At 42.7% G+C, this 12,446-nt stretch overlaps 1 protein-coding gene across 1 annotated transcript in view; it reads right to left on the minus strand.

The window, feature by feature from the left end:
- PDZD7 (PDZ domain containing 7) overlaps positions 1-12,446 on the minus strand; it is a 99,413-nt gene that overhangs the window by 43,542 nt on the left and 43,425 nt on the right. The window contains exons 5-8 of the mRNA XM_044299943.1: positions 11,020-11,196; positions 7,257-7,404; positions 6,356-6,416; positions 1,908-2,405 (exon numbers count right to left, since the gene is read on the minus strand). Coding sequence (XP_044155878.1) covers positions 1,908-2,405; positions 6,356-6,416; positions 7,257-7,404; positions 11,020-11,196 — 884 coding nt within the window. The remainder of the gene's footprint in view (positions 1-1,907; positions 2,406-6,355; positions 6,417-7,256; positions 7,405-11,019; positions 11,197-12,446) is intronic.

Genomic DNA, 12,446 nt, shown 5'->3' on the forward strand with positions numbered 1-12,446 from the left:
TGTTCCTTGCAGCAGCTGACCAGCTACTAGGCTGACACTACTAATACAGACACCAGCATGTGCACTATGTATTGTGCTTCCGGACTGGAGGCACTTTTAAATTGACAAGGCAGGGAGGACTGGCAATTTGGGCATTTGGACACTGCTCGAATGCGGTTTATTGCCTTGGGGCACACACAACTCTCAGCCCCAGACTCGTAAATATAAATTATATATATAAATATATACAGTGCTGCCCATAATTATTCATACCCCTGGCAAATTTTGACTTAAAGTTACTTTTGTTCAACCAGCAAGTAATTTTTTTACGGGAAATTACATAGGTGTCTCCCAAAAGATAATAAGACTATGTACAAGAGGCATTATTGTGAAAAAAAAACATTTCTCAGCTTTTATTTACATTTGAGCAAAAAGTGTCCAGTCCAAAATTATTCATACCCTTCTCAATAATCAATAGAAAAGCCTTTATTGGCTATTACAGCAATCAAACGCTTCCTATAATTGCAGACCAGCTTTTTGCAGGTCTCCACAGGTATTTTTGCCCATTCATCTTTAGCAATGAGCTCCAAATCATTCAGGTTGGAGGGTCTTCTTGCCATCACCCTGATCTTTAGCTCCCTCCACAGATTCTCAATTGGATTCAAGTCTGGACTCTGGCTGGGCCACTCCAAAACATTAATGTTGTTGTCTGCTAACCATTTCTTCACCACTTTTGCTGTGTGTTCTGGGTCATGGTCATGCTGAAATGTCCACTGGTGCCCAAGGCCAAGTTTCTCTGCAGACTGCCTGATGTTGTTGTTGAGAATCCTCATGTATTGCTCTTTTTTCATGGTGCCGTTTACTGTGATTAGGTTCCCTGGTCCATTGGCTGAAAAACACCCCCAAAGCATTAGGTTCCCACCACCATGTTTGACAGTGAGGATGGTGTTCTTTGGGTTGAAAGCTTCTTTTTTACGCCAAATGAAGGAAACATCATTGTGACCAAACAATTCAATTTTTGTTTCATCTGACCAAAACACAGAAGACCAGAAGTCTTCTTCATTGTCCAGATAAGATTTTGCAAAGGCCAAGCGAGCTTTTGTGTGCCTTATCTGGAGAAGTGGCGTCCTCCTTGGTCTGCATCCGTGGAACCCAGCAGTGTGCAGTGTCCCTTGGATTGTCTGCCTTGAGACATTGCCACCAGCAGAGCCCAGATTCACCAGGATGGCCTTGGTGGTGATCCTTGGATTCTTTTTCACCTCTCTAACTATCCTCCTGGCCAGCACAGGTGTCACTTTTGGCCTCCGACCACGTCCTCTGAGATTTTCCACAGTGCGGAACATCTTGTATTTTTTTTATAATACTTTGCACTGTAGCCACTGGAACTTGAAAACATTTAGAAATGGCCTTGTAGCCCTTTCCTGACTTGTGAGCAGCCACAATGCACATCCGCAGATCCTCACTGAGCTCCTTTGTCTTAGCAATGACTGTCCACAAACCAACTGCAGAGAGCTGCTGTTTTTCACCTGTTGAGTTGATTAAAACAGCTGTTACCAATTAATCAGGGTAATTAGGATGCTTTAGAACAGCTTGGACTATTTGGAATGGTATAGAACTTTTGATTTTCACACAGACTGTGACAGTTTGTGAAGGGTATGAATAAGTTTGGACTGGGCACTTTTTGCTCAAATGTAAATAAAAGCTGAAAAATGTTTTTTTCCCACAATAATGCCTCTTGTACATCGTCTTATTATCTTTTGGGAGACACCTATGTCATTTCCCGTCAAAAAATTACTTGCTGGTTGAATAAAAGTAACTTTAAGTCAAAATTTGCCAGGGGTATGAATAATTATGGGCGGCACTGTATATATATAATATGAATTGAACTGATATAAAATATATACAGTAAAAAGCAAAAATAAACTCACCCCACAGAGTTATATAACTCTGAGATCTTTTGATGGGCTTTCGAGGTTTGCTAAGTGCTAATAACAAGGCTGTTTTTGGAGATTCTGAGCTGGGAAAATCTCCTGATTGTTTCCTCTGCTTTTTCTTAAACTGGGATTCAAGAAAACTCTCTGATCTTATGGCAGTATCTTTAAGGCGAACAGTGGGATGCACAGTCCTCTTGATTTCACTTCCGACGATCCCTTTTTTGTGAGATCCTTCTGGATCCAGGATCCCTGAGGAAGACATGTGGGCATCTGTTTGTATGGCAGTCTCTGTCCGGTCCAAGTAACCAGTCTCAAGTGAAGCTTCAGTAGAAATGCCAACATCTATCATTCCTTGTTCATACATGGCTGGGCTGGAAATTATTGCTTGATGGTATCCATTAATAGACCCTGAAGGAGGTCCGGAGGAATAGGAAGAGATAGAAGAGCTGGTTTCTGATGCTTGAGATAGTTGCTGCAATTGGCCATTGGTTACTGAGAAAGGAAAAAAAAATCAATACCTGAATGTACTATAGGGACTAAAAGAAGTTGGCTTATCTAACCCTGGCAATCAGCTGTTTTTGCCTCCACTTCAAGAAACATGTAACGTTACATGGTGCCCACTCAAATTAGAGGTTAGCCACGTAATACATGGACAGGCTGGGTCCACCAGGGAGGCATCTGCTCTTACAAAACAGCTCTGCATACTAGCTCACGGAAGGAGGACTGCAGTGGGACATTAAACCTAAATGATGTCCACATACCTTAATAGATTATATAGACAGAGGAGATGTCAATATTTTTGACCCCCTAACTGCTACCAGTACCTGATGTTTGTGCTCCAGTAGTCTTCAAAGTTGTCCTTAGTTGGACAAAGTGGAGCTTTATTATGATGAAAAGAAACTTTATAGCTGGCATTTCACCCTATGCTACTTAGCTGTTTAAAGTCGAGGAGATAGAGACACTGCCGAAAGAATTTAGGTTGTCCAACCCCTAATATCACCAAGTCAGTCTTGATTGATGTCTCTGAGGACTGAGAACATTATCATAACAAGTCAGGGCAAGTACTTTCTGCTTTAGTGTGCATGCGCAGAAGGTAGACCACAACAGCTCACGCACAAGATTTTGGCTGGCTTTGTGACAACTTTCCATATCTTTAGGAACATCAATCAAGCCTGGCTTGGTGGGATTGGGACACGGACATCCTGATTTTTATCAGCAGCGTCTCTACCTCCTTGACTTTGAACGGATAATTAACACATGCTCACACAAGCAGTAAAGTTCTCTTTTAATATAATGAGGCACCCTTTTGGTCAACTAAGGACTTCTCTGGAAACTAATGGTGCACAATTGTACTGATGTTGATTTAGGGGACCAAATGTTATGAAAGATGGCATCTGTGCAGGAGAAAAATTCCTTGTCTTATTTTTTGGTGTTGGATAATACCTTTTTGTTAGAAAGGCCCTTTCGATGATAAGCTGATCACAGAAGGCCCCATAGTTGGGACCCTAAGCAATCAGCTGTAATCTGTGGTTAAACTTGGCAGAAAATGTTTAATTTCTCTACAATGCCAACACGGGGAAAATGAAAGGTTACATAGTTCACATTGAACTCATTGGTATGTCTGCGTAGGGATATGATGGATCCTCCAGAGTAAGAACAAAAATAAAGACAATCAAAGAGCAAGACAGCGCCCCTCTAAGTCACACAAAAATATGATAAAAACAGGATGGGAGATGTCCAATATCATATCCTACTGTGGAGGACATGTCTGAGCCCGAGCACCTCGCCAAGGTTTCTCAAGTAGCTCTGAACCTAACACTCACCTACCTGTGCCATATGGGCAATACCAGGAGTTGGCTATGAGTCAGACCTTACGCTCCTGTAGTTCGCCCACTGGCTCCTGGTATTGCCCATATGGCACAGGTAGGTGAGTGTTAGGTCCCGAGCTACTTGAGAAACCTTGGTGCGGTGCTCGGGCTCAGACATGTCCTCCACAGTAGGATATGTTGGCTAATCTCTCAATTTTAACATCAGTATGAGGGTTTAGTAAGACCGCAGAGTGCACCTGTCTTTGCAAATGTTATTATATTGTTATATTGGTTATCACATCCACATAATTGCTATCTTGTGTAGGATGTCTATTGTGGTACTTGTGGTCCACTGCTGGCATTCTCCACTGTATGTATTTTTGCTGGGGATCACCATTAGCAATGGGCTACAAGTGCAGGATTTGCTCCCCTGTATACACATGCACAACTGCATATGGGCTTGAGCACTTCCTGCCTGTTTAACACCACACCATTTTTTCTGTTAGATGTCCAATATCATCAGACTTCGACCAGAACACCCAAGAGTAGAGATCAAATTCAAATACTAGGTATGCTGACCTTCAGAGTAAGAGACGCTCACTGCTCTGGTTAATAGATGCCAGTCCTTAACATGGAATCTATAGGACTTTAATACTGCTGACCTATCCTTAGGAGAGGACAACAATCTTCCATTGTGCATTCTAGCTTCTAGCACCCCCGTTGATTGGCTGAATGGAAAAGGGCGCTGTGTGCACCCTCCACTATTTCCCCACACCAGCACCATACATATCATTGTGGATGTGCCTGGTACTGCAGCTCAGTTCTTATTCCAGTGGATGGATCTGAGCTGCAGTACTAAGCCCCATCTGTATGAATGCTAGTGTGCCTAGGTAAACAATGAAGGGAACTGGGGAGCCACAGTCCCTACATTTAGCTGACCAGTTGGGGTACCTGGAGACAGAACTCGGCAAATGATAGGCCATCAATAATAAAGTCCTGGAAGAAAAAGGGTTGTACCAAGATTGACACTTTTTACCTATTCACAGGATCATAGACGTCCCGTCTCCCTTGTCTGCAAGGAGCAGCGGTCGAGCATGCACATTGCCACTCCATTCAACCACTGTGAGACTACCAATCCTGTAAATAGGTGATGAGTGTCAATCTTGGTGACTCAGTATTCCCTAAAATAGTTTTTGAAAATAGTTTTTTTTAAACTACCAATCCTTTTAGGTAAAATGCACAATCTTTTTTGAACAAGAAGCATTTAAGAAGAAATTAATGTTAAAGAAAAATTCAAAAAAAGTTTGCATAATGGCTGAGCTTTTGTTGCACTTCGGTGTGGGAGGGAAACACCACACCGAGCATAGGAGGGAAGGGGAAAACAGGGAATCAGGCCTGAGAACTAGAGAAGGAAGATGGACACCTCCTAGTTAAAACACTAACCAAAATCCTGACTGACTACCAGTATGAACAGACCTCAAAGGTAGGGGAGTTCATACGCAGGAATTCATAGAGTCCTATCTAGCCCTATAGGACCCTGGTACTAATGGCAGGGACGAGACTAACTGTTCCTCCAAAAGGAAGGACGAACAGGAGTCTACTTCAGGCCTAATACAAACAATAGGGAAATGCAACACACAGAACCCAAACTAAATACAAAAGGGAAAGGAAAGACTTAACTTGAAAGAGGCTATGAAAGCACCAGGAACTCAGCTGAGATCCAACCACAAACTAGCCACAGGCACAGAAACTATAAACCGCACAGCATAGTGGGAATAAGGAAGGTTAAATGACCATATAAGCAACACCTGGAGGCAAGGGGTGCGGCCATTACCAGAAACAACACAGACACCTATTAAACCACAAGGAAAACCTGTCAGATCAAACCACGTGTTGCCAGTCTCACAGATCTCCTGCCACTCACTGTCACCGGGATGTCCGTATGTCTCGGTACGTCTGTGACAGCTTCATTGTAGAATCATAATTGTGAAGGAGCAGGTAATTTTTGGGCTTCCTTAATGTCTACCTCAGCCATATTATTCTGTTTCACTAGCATAGCTAAATGCATTTCTCTCACAAGCGGGGGATGTCACCCTTTTGTAGAATGTGCCAGTATGCAGTGGCCTTCCATTCCACTATCCATTACTTTCCACTATCTTTCTTTGCTTCTAGGGAGCTCAGAAAGCTGATAAGGAGGGAATGATTACACTTACAGACACACAGGAGCTTCTCTGCTCTTCAGAAGCAGTGTAGAAGCAGTTCTTTTATGAAGCTTAGGATCTCAGCTAGCTCTGACACTCCCTCATTTGCTCTAAGCCATCTTCTCTGTTACTAGGAGCGGATCTTGGCAGACAACAGGTGAAAGGGAGACCCTAGTGGCCATGAATTTATAGCTTTTTTCAGGTGAATGAAGGCAGATTTTTTAAGTGATTTAGAAATTTGCTAATTACAACATTCTCTATTAAACTGAGTAAAGGTACAGTGAATATTTAAGAAAGTGGTTGAATATTCCATCTGTACCTTTCTAACATATCAGGAAACCTTATATAACAGCAGTATTCATTCTGTGATGGAGTTCCTTGCACCTGGATCCCCTTCAAATGCTACAAACCTGTTTTATTATTCAGTACTTACATCGATTAAACCAACAATACTCTGCAATCATCTCCTTGTACGCAGGGTACATCCCCGTCTCCTGTAAGATACAGGTGGACAAAATGAACTGAAAACATAGTAAAATACCCCCAGATCTGCAAATATGAGATGAGCTGCAGAAAGTAAAACCTGATCTACTTGATGAATAATACATTACTCTTCACAGATGAAACAGTATACAGAGAACCTTAAGTAAGTGACCTTGCAGTGCCTTGAGACGCAGCCTGCATGATGCTTGATTATAAGCTTCCCTTTATTGTGAAGGTAATTAGTGGTAAGTCACTTACCCAGAAACAGGCACGGGTTTTCACTGATGACTCTCTCAGATGAGTTACTTAAAGTTTTTCAGTCATTTTTTTGTTGTTCAGAGACAGTTTTAAAGGGGTTTTCCAAGATTTTGGTTAGAGATCAGGGATCCGACACCCTGCACTCCCGCTGATCAGCTTTACGAGGAGGCTACGATTCTTAATTGAGAAGGCCACCGCACTGTCCCTTTGATAGCGACTGTGTTTGGTATTGTAGCGCAGCCCCATAATCCCATTCACTTCAATGGGAATGTGGCCTAGGCCACATGGAGTAGACTTCAGTTTCTGGTGCACAGCAAGACAAAGATGCACCAAATTTATTAAGATGCATCTCACTCCAGCACAGGGAGATCAAGACTGGAGCATGCAAACGCCAGTCTTGATAAATGTCCCTCAATGTGTTTAAATCTAATGTGCTGCAATTTTAGTCCAAAGTTCTGAACTAAAGTAATCCAACTGATAAGTGGTATAAAACAGGATGTTTTCCAAGTGGAATCAAACTGCTGAAGATACAATGTATCGGATATCTAGTGGGATCCAAGTTATAATTTTTAACCAAATTATTACCAACTTACCCGAATTGTGAGCATGATGTGAGTTAACCCCTTTAGCACTTCAACCGCTTTACTATGGCTTATGTCTTCAAAGTTAATTCCATTGGCTACAAGAACTTGATCTCCAACTTTTATGCCTCTTTCTTCAGCTAGTCCCCCTGGATCAACTCTGCGGACAAGACAGAATTAAAAAAATATGAAAAAATAAATGAGAACTGAGATGTATCAAACCTATTCTGACATATGGGATTTGAGACGACAGCTCTCATTACTTTACATTATCTTATAGATATCTGAATATCAGAGCATGAGAATAGTACCCACTAATCAGCTACAAGACCACTTCTTTGAAAAGACGGCTTCTACTGTATATGGAGACCAGATTTTCTACAGCGGATTTTAACTTCCATTATATCATATGTATACTGATTATCTTCCTCCAGAAGACCACCCCTCTAAAAGATCCGTATTCAATGCAATTTTGGGTGGTTGCCTCAGAGAAGTTTCACGGAATAAGTAATGAGAAATAAATATATAAATAATATTTTTTAGGATTAGAATCTTTAAGTCCTTGTCAAAATTTCATATTATTCCATATGTGGAATGTCCTTTCATTTGGGCCTATGTTTTCTCAAAAGTCAATGGAGCCTGAAACCAAACAAAGAGATTGCCCAGCTAGAAAAAAAGCGGATATACCTGTACTACTTACTAATGTACCTGAATTAACAAAGTTGCCGTGATCTCAAGAAATCAGTACCAGGCCCATGTCTTGGATCCTCAACTTCAATTTGGCATTGACATAGTAAAAAGTCTCCTGTGCTGGCTCATATCTGGTGTTGTGTACGAAGGAGGCTGGATGACTGGGCCTCTTCTCAGCACAGAAAGTGCAGAGACAGAGAGGAGGCTTAACACTTAAGCCGGGCCTCCAGCCTCCTTCTCACACAGAACTGGACATGTGCTTCAAGGGGTTGTCCCATTATAACTACTTCTCCTCTGTCCACAAGATAGGGGATACATGTCTGATCAGCAGAGTGCTGGGGCCTCACTGATCACTAGAACTGATGACCATGTTCCATTGTTTGAACAGAGTGATGGACAAACATTTGCGTTGGTGCTCCATTCAACTCTATGAGACTGCCAGAGATTGCCTAGTTTATACACATGATAATAAGATATCTTTTCCAGTGGGACAACCCCTTTAAAGGCAGCAATCAGACAAAAAATAGTGCTGCACAAATGCGGACAGAGCTGTAATACAGGTATATGATCAAATAGAACAAAAGATGGATAAAATATATGGTGGGCTATTAAAAACAGAACTGTTTCCCTTGTGTGGTTTGTTCAGGATAATGGAGATGCCTGAAGGGGTTTACACCATTGGCTATGCATAGTGCCCGACTTATCGTGTTCAGGATCATCTTCTGCAACATCATAAGTTCAATATTCTAGACACAAATTTCTATTTGCTGCTTTGTAACAGTTAACACTGTCTGGGGCTTCATTTTATAAACTCTACCCTTCAGTTATTCCCACAGATAAAGTTGCACACCATTACACAGTGTCAGACTAGGGTTCCTGGGGTCCACCAGAGGAAATTATTCTCTAGATCCAATGCAGTGAACAGTTTTGGGGTGGTCCCAATGCTACACTGGGTCCTCTGGACACTGTCGAGGTGTCAGCACGTGTTGCTGCTCTCTAGAAGGAATGGTAAGGCGTGTTACATGCCAATGGGAAATAAGTCTAGAGTCAGGGTCTGCAGTTAACCAGTGTGATTCTTTACTGGAGTAACTCAAGTGCAAAACAATACAGGCAAGGCACTGAGCTATCTTCTTCTCTCCGGCAGAAGAAGGTTTTGTGCTGAAGAAAGGCCTGAGCTAGCTGTCCTTCTGTCTCTCAAAAAGCTGGCTCTATGGCCGAGGGCTGGTGGCCCAGGATTTGTGGCTCAGTTGTCCAGCTGCAGTCTGGCAGAGTGTCTCCTACTAAGCACTGGTCCTTATCTGCAGACTGGCAGAGTCTCTTCTACTAAGCAGTTTCCCCTATATGCAGACAACTTGGGGCTCTGACTGTTCTCCTTATATACAATTTGCAGCTGAACTAGGACCTTCTAGTGGGAGGGGTGGAGTGGAGGCACACAGCCTAAACAGAAACACAGTTACAATTTCTGTCTGTCATGGACTTGTATAGAGCTTCAACGAAAGTCTAAGGGAATGAATAAGCAGTTTTTCCAGACATAAGCCTTCAGACATAAAAACAGAGCTAAACCAGACAGTAGTTGTTTTTTCCTCCAAAACTTTGCATAGGTAGATAGTCATAAAGTCTCTCAGTATTAGCTGGCTGTGCAGTAACCCTTTCTACAGTGCAGTGCAGATATAGTGTGATAATAGTGTAAATAAACAGGATATATTGCAATAAACAATATTCAGTTCACGTTGCCATGTTGTTCTGCTGACATGTGCTTGCTCGAATCGTTTTGTGCCAGTTTCCTGAGGCTTCTCATAATCCTCTTCCTAGATGTCTGCAAAAGCCACTGTCTGAGGATGTGGTTGTCAATCTTTGAGGCATTGCTCACGGATTCTGTGATACACCACTTCAACACCCAACCATACATAATTATTTTTCTTGGAATGGGAAGATCCAGGAATTGACCGGCAAACCAGTCTGTGTGAACATAGGCCTCCACCATCATAATTCTCTGTAGGGTCAAATATGACATGCTAGACATACAGTACTTACAGCACTAATGCCCTCTGCAGGGAAGGACATGATGGGTCTCATTCATTTCTCATACTTCTCTGGTAAATGAGCCCCAAAAAAGAGCCTGTTCATATCAAATTTTTGCTCTACATCTAGCATGTACGTAAAAAAACATCCTGACGTAGACGCTAAACGTGTGCATAAGGCTCCAACAGTCAGACAGAGGCCAAAAGAGAACCCTTTTGACCTCTATCTGACTGGAACATGTCACTATACAGGGGAAAAACCCAACATGGAATACTAATGAATGCACTACAACGATATACAGCCAGACTGTGGGGGGACATACAGTGGGATATGTTTGAGCCTTCTGTCAGGGGTATGCATTATAAGTCTTCTAGACTTACATTTCTGATGCAAGGCTCAAAATGTGGTGTAAACAGGCCCTCAGCATTATTCTGAACAAATTGCACAAGGGAAAAAGTGGCTATTTCCATGGCCCGCCCTGTACATTCATATTCACTATATATGTAATGATACATCCAAGATACATCCCTTACAGGTATTGAAGAAGCTAATCTATGAATTAAAACAAGTAAGGCCTTCTGCACACGACCGTTGTGTGTTTTGCGGTCCGCAAATCGCGTATCCGCAAAATACGTATGGCGTCCGTGTGTGTTCCAAAATTTGCGGAACGGCACGGACAGCCTTTAATGCAGGCATGCTCAACCTGCGGCCCTCCAGCTGTTGCAAAACTACAACTCCCAGCATGTCTGAACAGCCTACAGCTATTGGCAGCCTACAGCAGGGCATGGTGGGAGTTGTAGTTTTACAACAGCTGGAGGGCCGCAGGTTGAGCATCCCTGCTTTGATATAACTGCCTATTCTTGTCCGCAAAGCGCGGACAAGAATAGGACAGGTTATATTTTTTTTGCGGGGCACGGAACGGAGCAACGGATGCGGACAGCACTCTTTTGCGGCCCCATTGAAGTGAATGGGTCTGCATCCGAGCCGCCAAAACTGCGGCTCGGATGCGGACCAAAACAACGTCCGCGTGCATGAGGCCTAATTCTGTGGAATTTATACTTACTTCGATACAAATATCCCAAGGCCAAATTCTTTCCCCCCTCTGATGTTAAACCCCCAGCAGCTGTCATCGGAGCACGTGTAGAGATGGACAATCCTTCTCATCCCATCTTCAGAGCTGCTGTCCGATGGTGTTGAACTACCCTTCTCTACTATAAGCCTCTTGTTCAGAACATCTACCCTAGAATAATAAATAGGGAAATTTATAAGCTAATGAACATGCAATGTTAACTTTTTATTGCTTTAGTGCATGTAAAAATAAAAATAAAGCAACCTGACAACCAGTCTTCATCAAAAATATCTTACATTTTGTTTTTAAAGCTTCTATATACAGACCTGTGTTTCTCCATGGTAACAGGCTACAAATTAACCCTGTGTAGTCTGACCATGCAGTCATACTTCCTTCCATCTGCCCCCTACTTTTAGCTAACCTGCCAAATGTACAAACGACTTGTCACGAAGGTCTACATGGGAACTGTATGCAAAAAAGTAGAAGGTTTATCAAAAGTTGCAGCACTGCAATTGCATACCTAACAACCGTCCTGGATTTCAGATTTCTCGCGGTCCCAGGATGTCAGAGGTATGTCCAGCTCTGAATCCTAAGGAAGCAGAGACAGTTAATTGCAATGATGAAGCAGGGAGCCCCAAGGCGTGCAGGTCCAGGAATTGGTATGTGCGCTCCTCCTAGACAGCACAGCAGGCGCAATGTGTGATAGCAGGATGTGCTCCGATCTTTGGGGGAATGGCCTAGGTGAGTATTTACAGTCTTTTTGTATTTTATCAACGGTAGTGGGACACTACTGAAAGAGGGGTATAATTACTGTGAAGGGGCACTACTGAATGGGGGGCATAACTATTTTGAAAGGGGCACAATGTGAGCATAACTACTGTGAAGTAGGCACAATGTTAGCATAACTTGTGTGAAGGGGGCACAATGTGGACATAACTATTGTGAAGAGGCACAATGTGGGCATAACTACTGTGAGGAATCAAAATATGGGCATTGCTTCAATGTGAGCATAACATCTCTGTGGGGGCCCTAAGGGGGCATAACTACTGTGTGGGAGCACATAGGGGAATAATTACCATGTGGAGGCACTAAAGAAACTAGATTGGATTGGGTGTGTATAGATTGCGAGGTGGTTTAGTATTAAATAGTGTTGATTGAGCACCAAAGTGCTCGGGTGCTGGTGTAGAACACTTCGGGATGTGGAAGTCAATGGAAGAACCCGAACATTAAACCAGGCACCCCCTGCTCTGAAGAGGGGAGGGTATCTGGTTCACATGAAAAGGTCAGAAATTGATGGAAACCCCACTAAAAAGATTTGTGAACAGCATGGGGAGGATGTCTGGATGCATCTTGGACTCCCAGATCGCTGCTGTTGTCCGAGTAGTACGCCAATTTTACAGACTGACAATAATATGTACAAA

The sequence above is a fragment of the Bufo gargarizans genome, chromosome 6, assembly GCF_014858855.1.
Source record: "Bufo gargarizans isolate SCDJY-AF-19 chromosome 6, ASM1485885v1, whole genome shotgun sequence".
NCBI classification, from domain to species: Eukaryota; Metazoa; Chordata; class Amphibia; order Anura; family Bufonidae; genus Bufo; species Bufo gargarizans.